The sequence below is a fragment of the Sitophilus oryzae genome, unplaced genomic scaffold, assembly GCF_002938485.1.
Source record: "Sitophilus oryzae breed Bouriz unplaced genomic scaffold, Soryzae_2.0 scaffold_1931_pilon_pilon, whole genome shotgun sequence".
Lineage (NCBI taxonomy): Eukaryota > Metazoa > Arthropoda > Insecta > Coleoptera > Curculionidae > Sitophilus > Sitophilus oryzae.
This window is the reverse complement of record NW_022146648.1, coordinates 19,156-29,884: the sequence shown is the minus strand read 5'-3', so window position 1 is coordinate 29,884 and position 10,729 is coordinate 19,156. Positions and strand designations below refer to the sequence as shown.

General features: G+C 30.3%; 1 protein-coding gene across 1 annotated transcript; it reads left to right on the top strand.

The window, feature by feature from the left end:
• Positions 1-2,896: 2,896 nt before the first annotated feature.
• Positions 2,897-8,952, top strand: LOC115883506 (NPC intracellular cholesterol transporter 2-like). Its single transcript, XM_030901876.1, has 4 exons — positions 2,897-2,965; positions 8,155-8,274; positions 8,340-8,518; positions 8,785-8,952. Exons 2-4 carry the CDS (start codon positions 8,187-8,189, stop codon positions 8,887-8,889), a joined length of 372 nt encoding a protein of 123 aa, XP_030757736.1. The 5' UTR covers positions 2,897-2,965; positions 8,155-8,186; the 3' UTR covers positions 8,890-8,952.
• Positions 8,953-10,729: the final 1,777 nt, after the last annotated feature.

Below are 10,729 nucleotides of genomic sequence, written 5' to 3'. Positions count from 1 at the left end.
ATCTATTGTAGGTAAATTTAAAAAAAAAAAAAAAAAAAAAAAAAGGTTATAAATGATAAATAATATCCTCCATAAATTAAATGTCGACTTTGAAAATAGTTACTAACTGTCATTAGGAACTTGTCATGACATCAGCTGTTTTGATTGCAATTTTATTTAAGATACATTTGATTATAAGTAAAACTGAAGCCTAGATATGGTATATGAAACCCTAAATAGTAGTTGAAAGAACTATTTTTTTGAACCTGCTTCGATTTATTTAAAAAAAATACAGGGTGTTGCTTTTGAAATAACGAAATTTGTTATCATAAAAGTCTGATGTGTTATCCTGTGATAAAATATATCCATTAAAAATAGATCAGCAACTTTTGAAATAACCCTGTATAATTTACAATAACTAATAGACCATTTTTCAGATAAAGTTTATTTTCTCTTACCATTACACTAAGCTCAGCATAAAGCTAATATTCTGAGGAGAGCGAGTAATGTACCAGGGCTGTAAATAATTGTCTATCTAAAATTGATAGTCCTATGCAAATTTATTATGCAAGGATCTTTAAAACTAAAAACTAAAGATTTTAAACATATATTTAACCCTTATAGTAAATACCTTTTTTGGGTCCAAAAATCCAAAAATGATGCCAATAAGTAAAAAATCCAATAAGAAAAAATATAACTTTGTTTTTTTTTTTTTTTTTTTTTTTGAAACACCCTGTTATAAAAAGAATGCGATAGTTATATAAAATTGGGTGCACTTTCTCCCAACATGTACGTCTACACATGTGTAACTAATCATTTTTGTGTTTCTACAGGCCTTTGCCGTTTCGTGATAACAACGAGGCGAAACCACGTGCGCCACCCTGTGAATATTCAAACGGAGATAGCGTTGATTTTTTCACATTTTTTTTTTTAAATGGGATATCCTGTATTTTTTTAAACATGTCCTTCAAATTTAAATATATCCTTCAAATCGTTTAATTGAATAGCTTTAGTAAGAAGTTTCAATTTTTCTAGTGCACACAATTTTTTTATCTGTAGAATCACCCGCGGAAGTTCGATACACTATTATGACACCCTGTATAAAAAGATTATATCGACAAAAAACCGCAACTAAAAATACCAATGGTCGTGTTCCAGCATTGTTCCGAATACGCAAATATTTATTTATTAAGAGTAATTTTCTGAGCATTTTTTTTAAATCGACCTCTTCAAAATTATTGTATAATGGAGGCTATTCTTGCCGCCAAACAGACACTGAATATTATACAGGGTTGTCCGAACTGTATTCCGGAAACTTTGTCAGTCTAATAACTATTTAGTCAACATGTTTAATTTATGTCAATGACGACAGGTATTGATAATATCGATTACAAATATAGTCCAGTCATCTTAGTCGAAATAGGGTAGGAATCCTGGAATTCAAGATAACCGGCTGTAAACTTGTATAAGCCTTTATTTTAACATCCTAAAACATGTCTCAAAACCTACATATGATAGCGTGTGCGCGACTTGTAGATAACTGGGGTCAAATGTCAAAAATCGATTTTTTGCGCATTTTTTGCAAATATCTCGTTCCCTTTCACATTTACGCTATTTGTATTCATTATAAATATTGTAGAGGATAAAATTCTCTACAACTTTTGTTTCAAAAATTTTTTGTACCACAAACCGTTTTTGAGATAGAGGGCGGTGAGCGCGCAGTCTTTCATTATGTACGGTATCATTTAAGATCAACCTGTAGTCTCGGTCAAAAACAAAAAAAAAAAAAAAAATAAATAAAAAAAAGTAAAAAAAAAATTAATAAATTAAAATAATAAAGAATAATAATTAATAAAATAAATTTGAATTCCGTATAAAGTCCGTCATATTGAAAAATATATAATTATTATAAATAATTTACATTTTTTCATAAAAGATCATATTGAATATAATAATTTTTTTCATAAATTAAGTATATCTTCATTTAATAACACTTACCTCTTTGTACAATTAGAAAATTATTAACAGAAATACTTTAATTAAATTTTAATTATAGTTAGATTTATACTAATTACATTTTAAGTAAATAAAAAGACTAGAAATACATTTTTAATTTACATATGTCTAATAAAAAATCCGATTTGAATATACAGGGTGTCCCAGAAATAAGTGCAGATATTTTAAGGTGTGGTAGATCTGGTCAAAAGCAACGTTTTTTCTCTTTACTGTTTTTCAAATAAGTCCAAAATAACCGAGTTATTTTACTTTGAAAATTTCCAAAAAAAATCATTTTTTGCTAAAATTTTGAGAACCACTGGATCTTTTCTGGATTTTCTTTCATGTAAATTTAAGCTACTACCTATGTTGCCATATTATCAAGAAATTATGTTTTTTAAATTAAAATAAAAAAAATCCAAAATTTTTTCCAAAAAATTCCAAATTTTTAATTTTTTGCAAAAAATACCTCATGGGCGTGTTTCTGAGGCCGAAATATATTACCAGTTAAAAATATTTGCACTTATTTTTGGGACACCCTGTATAAATAATTAAATAAAAATAAATAATTAATAAAAATTATATAAATAATAAAAAATAGAATATTAAATTTAATGTATAAAAATTAATAATAATTAAATAAAAATAAAGACAAAATTAAATAAAAAAAAAAAAGAACTCCATGTTCTTATTTTTAGTTTTCTCCTTCTTCTTCATCATCGTTGTCTGGTCATTGTGGAATTTCGAAGAATTCTTCTTCATTTTTCATCTTCAACGACATTTGTCTCCAAGTCTTCTAGGATTTCGGGGTCAAATGTACCATCTTCATTGACATCACTCTGATAGAGGTGAAGCATTGAGACAAGCATGCCCATTACACTGGCCACAACCTAAAGAGCACGGCAACCCTGATTTCTGCATCCACATCGCGAACCACAACCATTCTTGCAGTTGCAGAATATTGTGTTCAGCAAATTTTCTGGAGCTGGAGGTAATTAGTATAAATCTGACTATAATTAAAATGTAATTAAAGTATTTCTGTTAATCATTTTCTAATTATACAAAGAGGTAAGTGTTATTAAATGAATATATACATAATTTATGAAAAAAAAAATTATATTCAATATGATCTTTTATGAAAAAATGTAAATTATTTATAATTATATATTTTTCAATAATTAACGGACTTTATACGGCGTGTTTTTGACCGAGACTACATGTTGAACTTGAATGATACCGTACATAATGAAAGACTGCGCGCTCACCGCCCTCTATCTCAAAAACGGTTTAAGGTACAAAAAAAATTCTGAAACAAAAGTTGTAGAGAATTTTATCCTCTATACTTAAAAAAATACAAATAGCGTAAATGTGAAAGGGAACGAGATATTTGCAAAAAATGCGCAAAAAATCGATTTTTTGACCTTTGACCTCAGTTATCTATAAGTCGCGCACACGATATCATATATAGGTTTTGAGACATGTTTTAGGATGTTAAAATATAGGTTTATACGAGTTTACGGCCGGTTACCTCGAATTCCGAGGTGAAACCCCTAAGGGTGCGTTTATGTTGGAGCGGCGATAAACGATAAGAGCAGCGATAGTAGCGAAGCAAAGAATATTATTATATTAATTTATATGTTGGTGTTTATATTGGAGCAACGCGTCGAGACACGCTTGGCAATTGAGCAACGATAAGAGCAGCGCTAATTCACTGCTTTTATCGTTTATCGCAGCTCCAACATAAACGTACCCTAAGATGACTGGACTAATATCTCGAGAACCATTACTAGTCATGGCCGGAACAGCGATTTTTTAATAACAGGTACAAGCTGTTCCAGTTGCAAAAGATACCTGTTCCAAGAAACCTGTTCCAGTTGCAAAAGATACCTGTTCCAAGAAACCTGTTCCAGTTCCAAACTGTTCTAAAACGAAAATTAATACCGTAATTGCGTCATTCTGATTCGGTTGCTATTTTTCTTTTTAAATTTATATAAAAGAATATTTTTTGCTTAAATAATGAGAACTACTGGAGATTTTTCTGTTTTCTCTAAATTTAATCTACTAGCTATGTTGCTCCATTATCACGATATAATGTTTTTTTAACTAAAAATTAAAAGAAACTCATATCAAATTTTCGAAAAATATAAACTTTTCCAAAACATGTTTTCCCGAAAAAAACTCATGAGAATCAGAATATACCACCCTACTATGTGCACTTATTTAAGACACACCCTGTATAAGCATTAATGAATAAATATTATAGATTTATAATTTTGTTATAGACTTAAAAAGTAAATTCTTGAAAAAGTTTTTTTTTAATATCTACTATATTTATAATACAAAACAATAACCGACTGTTCTTACACTGTATTTAAAAAAAAACTATAATGCGATAATTATATTGCATTTGGCAACATTGCCAGCATTTTTTTTATAATAAAAAATGATCCTTACCTATTCTGTTTCTGTTTACATTAAAAAAATTAAAATATTTAAAAAAAATTAGTTGAATTTTAAATAAATATTTTAAATAATAACACCTGTTAACAGATAACACCTGAACGGTCGCGTCCGCTAAACTTTGGCTAGACTAGCGCAACCGATATACGACCTCGATTATCAACTGAAACCAGTTCTTTTTACTTAACTGTTTCAAACAGTTCCAAGTTCCTAACTGTTCCAAGTCTCAAAATGTTCCAAGTCCCAAACCGTTCCAAGTCTCAAACTGTTCCAAGTCCCGCTGTTCAGGTTGGGACTTGAAACAGTTTAGGGCCTGGAACAGTTTAGCGCTTGGAACAGTTAAGGACTTGGAACTGTTTAGGGCTTGGAACAGTTAGGAACTTGGAACTGTTTGAAACAGTTAAGTAAAAAGAACTGGTTTGAGTTGATAATCGAGGTCGTATATCGGTTTCGCTAGTGCTAGTGGAACAGTTTGGGACTTGGAACAGTTAAGTAAAAAGAACTAGTTTCAGTTGAGAAACGAGGTAGTATATCGCTTTAGCGACGCGGCCGCTTGGCGTTATATTATCCAGATCGAGTGCGAGTGCACTAATATAGTGCATAGGCGTAAAAAAAACAAGGGTGACGGTTTTCGCAGCGTTGTTGATATTTGATATATTTAATTAAAATTCAACTAAATTATTATTATATATTTTAAATAGGAAATCAATATTTAAAAATACAGAAAGAAAAGAATATCTAATATTTACTATTTTATATAAGTAAAATAGTAAAATACATATATAAAATAAAAACAACTTACATTTCTAGATATTAAACTTAAAGTCCTAGATAGTACACAAATCAAATTCTATTCTTGTAATAATAAAAATTCAACAGACCTATAAATATTTATACCCTAAATTAAACAACTAAACAAATAATAACAGAGATAGACTAAAATATTTTGGTTGGCTCAAAGAGTACCAACAAGCAAAGTAGTATTATAACATCTAATTATAAATTAACACGAAGAATCTTGAAAGGAATTGTTAACGTTTATAAATAACAATTATTTTAATTTGTTTCCACTATCTTCTTCGGCGATAGGTTAAAACAACTCCCGCTTAATTATGATGATTGTTGTGTACTGCACTAAGTAACTCTAGATAATAATTCAGTAGCACGAATTAGCCAAAACAAAAAAATTTAAAGTAAATTCCTTATACCTATTTCGAAAATTACCATGCCTATAAAAAAGGTCGTCGCCTTTATCATAATAAGCTGTTCCTTTGTCGGTGTGTATACATTTTTTACGCAGAGTTTTTTTTAATGTAAACAGAATAGGTGTAGGGAATTTCTTACCATCAAAAAAACGTACTGGCGATGTTGCCAAATGCAATATAATATATAATTATCTCATTTTGAAAAATACACTATTAAGAATCTAGTATCACAAATATAGTAGATAACATAATTTAAACAATTCCAATAATTTATTTCTTTAAGTATTTAGTTTAAGTTGCAGTGTTTTGAAACGGCTGGAACAGTTGGAACTGGAACTGGTATAAGATAGCACATAAACCTGTTCCAAGCCAGTTCCAAAACAAACCTGTTTCGAAAATAACAGATCCTGTTCCAAAGCGTCATCACTAACCATTACTCGTAGCGATTTTTATCAAGAGATCTTTTTTACGTAAAAAACGTCGTAAATGTATATTTTTTTACTCGGTAGTTTTATACAGGTACGGACGAAAAGTTACTTTTCAAACCAGTTAAAAAATGTGTAGGTGGCGCCCTCTACAAGTAGGAGACATATTGACATCAATCAAATTTCTCACGTTAAAGAACAACCAAACCAAATCAAACCAGACATCATTTTTCATCCAAATATTAACGTTACTTTAGAAATTATTTGGAAAAAATCGAAATGAAAATGAAACTTCTACACCCCGTATCTCCGAAACTAAGCTTTTTAGGACATACATTTATATGAACTTTTTTATTTATTTTTATCTGCAAAATATGCTCAGTGGTGACGCTAGAACCTTTTTTTTGGTTTGGTTTGGGGGGGGGGGGAGGACAAGCAATTTTCCAAACTTCCTACTTTTTTTAGAGGCCATAATACATGTAATAATGTATCGTGATAGGAATAAAAACCCTTGTTTTAAAAAAAAAATGTTTTATTAATTTGAAATTTAAGTTTAACATTATTGAACATTATAACATGCATAAATAATTATTGTTATGACAACTCTAAAGTTAAAATAAAATCGTACCATCCTTAATATTTTATTTAATAACTAGCGTGTACCAGCGACTTCGTTCGCTTCGATTTAATCATTAGTAATGGTGATGACAAAGCAAAGCAAGAATTTCCATTAACATACAAACTGGATAAAATTTTCTCACATTTATGTCAGCATGAGAAAAAACAATATGGCGATATTATTATATAACTTGGTAATATTTGGGGGGTAGTTTCATCTCGTTGGAATTTGACTTTCGAAAAATCCGTTTGCCAAAAATAAGCTTTTTACGTCAAGCCGTTTAAGCAGAATCGTCGTTAAGAAATTACCCAACTTTTTGGAACACCCTGTATGATTTTTTAAAAAATTTCAAAATATGTAAAAAAACCAAATAAATTATGCTTGTCCAAGCCTTTTCCCGAAAGACTAACCGTTTTATAAATATCAAATATTGTAATATTTGAGGGGCGTTTTCACCCTCTTGGAATTTGAGATACGAGAAACCCTCCTTATCGAACCTCTACACCCCACAGTCAATCCGTTTGCCAAAAATCAGCTTTAAACGTCAAGCAATTTAAGCAGAATCGTGATTACTCAATGGCCATATTTTATGAAACACCCTGTATATATTATATTATTATATTATAAAAATCTTAAAATATGTAAAACAACAAAATAAAATATACGTGTTTAAGAGTTTTTCCGAAAAACTAACCGGTTTTTAAATAACAAATATTTTAATATATGAGGGATAGTTTCACCCTCTAAGAATTCGAGTTTCGAGAAATCCTTTCTTATCGAACCTGTACATCCTAAAGTCAATCTGTTTTCCAAAAATCAGCTTTTTACGTCAAGCGTTTTAAGCAGGATCGTGATTAATCCATTACCAGATTTTTCGAAACACCCTGTATACATTTTTAAAAAATCTTAAAATATGTAAAAAAACAAAATAAAATATACGTGTTTAAGCGTTTTTTTCGGAAACTTGACCGTTTTTTAAATAAAAAATATTGTAATATTTGAGGGGTGGTTTCACCCTCTTGGAACTGGAATTTCGAAAAATCCCTTCTTATCGAACCTCTACACTCTAGAATCAACCTGTATGCCAAAATTGAGCTTCTTACGTTGAATGGTTTGAGCAGGATCGTGATTAATCAGTATGTCAGTCACACACTTAAGGATTTTATACATACTATATTAGTATAGAATAGTCGTCTGGTCTTCAAAGTGGCCCAAGTTGTTATTATTTTTTGTAAATCTAAGTTGATGGCAATATTTTATTTTTGACAAATTTGGGATTTAGACGTCGCGTCGCGTTGTCATGACTAATTTCCCAACTCAATTATACAACGGGGGGGGGGGCATCCCCCCCCCCCCCATAGCTTCACCACGGAATATGCTGTCGAAGTTTCCGGAATACAGTTCGGATTACCCTGTATATTGCGCTCACAAATTGACATCGAATGTTATTTATAGAATTTTTTTTGTATAGGTGACAATGGAGCACTACTTCCAAACACTACAATGTATGCTGGGACTCTGCTTTGTAATCAAACACCTTGTACATGTATACCCGGCTGTCCGTTTACTATCTACTTAGAATTTTTATCCCGTAAGGATTAATATTTACATATTTTTATCATCAAGCATATTAGTATTAAGCAATTAATATTTTAGCAAAATATTTAGAAAATATGAAGCCTAATATTCTGGCTACTTACGCTGGAGTGACTATACCGTATCCATTGACCCAGGATGATGCTTGTGATGGGATAGAAAACACTCAGTGCCCGATAGTAAAAAATGAACACATTAAATATAAAATATCGATGGATATTTTAAATATTTTTCCTGAGGTAACGTTGTTGTTTAATTCTTATCAACTGTATTGAAATACTTAACGTCAATTTTCAAAAAGTATATTTAGCATATATTTGAGATGGCTATTGTCCTGTTCCACGGAACCTTTACGCATTTGTTGTGTTGATCCTCTGATTTCTAGGTCACATTCTGCAGTCCTATGTACTATTTTCAGTCAGTCTAATAACTTGGAGACTACTACTACAACTACTCAGAAATATATCTACTAATTTCAAAATTTATTAATTACTAATTTTTGTAGGTAACAGTGGCACTAGAATTCACTATTAAAGACCAAGACACTGGCGATGCTGTTATATGTGTACTTTTTGATATTGATGTAAGGAAAATTGATTGTCCCAGCTGAGAAATAATATAAATGTAATAAATACGTTATAATAGACTACATAAATTAAAGATATGAAGTGCCTACATTTCTTTGCCTATGGTAGATAATGACTCAGTATTAAAACAGCCGCTACACTATCCCCGAAATGTTTTAGGAAATATATCTGGAAATAATTCTATAATTCCTCAATAATTAATTGATAATTTTCGACTTGGCAGCTAAAATTATTGTTCAAAACATTGAAAATGCTGAGAAGCGTCTTCAACATTTCCCTCGTATAATAAAAATATTGACAAAAGTATCCATAGAAAAATAGGTGGACATAACTCGACAATAGGTTATGATATTCACGTAACATTGACATTTTTCATCGTTTTATTTACATTTATATAACTGTTAATAAATTATTATACAGGGTGAGTTTCCTACAATGTTCTCTATGGGTATCTCGGAAACTACTGGAGATAGAGAGTCGATTAAATGGGGAAAGAATTGCAGTTTTATGGGGTCATAAATATGCGCCTTTCAGATTTTTGAAAAAGTGCATGGCTTACTAGATATTTCGAAAAAAATAAATTTCGGCTATTTTAAAAATTGTCCCTAAATCCATTATAAGCTATTTTAGAAAAAAAGTTTTCAGATAAAAGTTGTAGATAATCACATCCTTAATGAAATTATGTCCTGCGCTTTTTTCTAAAGCCTGTCATTTTTGACATATGATATAAACACATGTTTTTTTAAATGGAAACCATAGTTGGCCATGACTTCATAAAAAGCGCCATTTTTTAAGCTTTTTAGCGATATAAGCTATAATATGTTTTCTTCGAAAAATTAGTGAGTTATAGCCAATTCTTATCATTTTTAAACAATTTCACTTAGTTGGCCATAGAAAGATAAGAATTGGCTATAACTAAATTTAACTTTTTTAACATGTCTTGAAAACCGTTCTCTAAAAACACCGGTCCACGTATCCTCCAAAATGTATGTTCAAGAAAACTTGAACCAATAATCCTACACGCTTTTCTTCATTTGAAAAATGCATATTTACAATTTTTGTTTATTTTAATTTACAAAATTTGGATGTGACAGCTTCACATTTATGTGAGCAAAGACGATTAAACTTGTTTCCATGGCCAACTAAGTGAAATTGTTTAAAAATTATAAGAATTGGCTATAACTTAGTAATTTTTCGAAGAAAACATATTATACCTTATATCGCTGAAAAGCTTAAAAAATGGCGTTTTTTATGAAGCTATGGCCAACTATGGTTTCCCTTTAAAAAAAACATATATTTGTGTCATATGTCAAAAATGACCGTCTATAGAAAAAACGGAGGACAGAATATCATTAAGGATGTGATTATTTACAACTTTTATCTCAAAACTTTTTATCTAAAATAGCTTATAATGGAATTAGAGACAATTTTTAAAATAGCCGATATTTGTTTTTTTCGAGATACCATGAAAGTCATGAACTTTTTCAAAAATCTGAAAGGCGCATATTTATGACCCCATAAAACTGCAATTCTTTCCCCATTTAACCGACTCTCTATCTTTAGTAGTTTCCGAGATACCCATAGAGAACACCGTAGGAAACTCACCCTGTATATTATATTATGCCGGGTCCAGACTAAGGCGACAAAAAGTAAACACGATTTTGAGACAAAAACAAGACAAACTTGCGACAAAATAATGGAGAATTCTGACAATATGGCGATTCTCCAATAGCAATTGAAACTGCGATTGCGATTTTTAAATCGCTCCGACTGTAACCTGTGATTGCGATTGATTATTATATTAATATTGTACTAGGCATATAATTCTCTGTGTATGCATCTATAGCTTAACAGTTAAAAAAA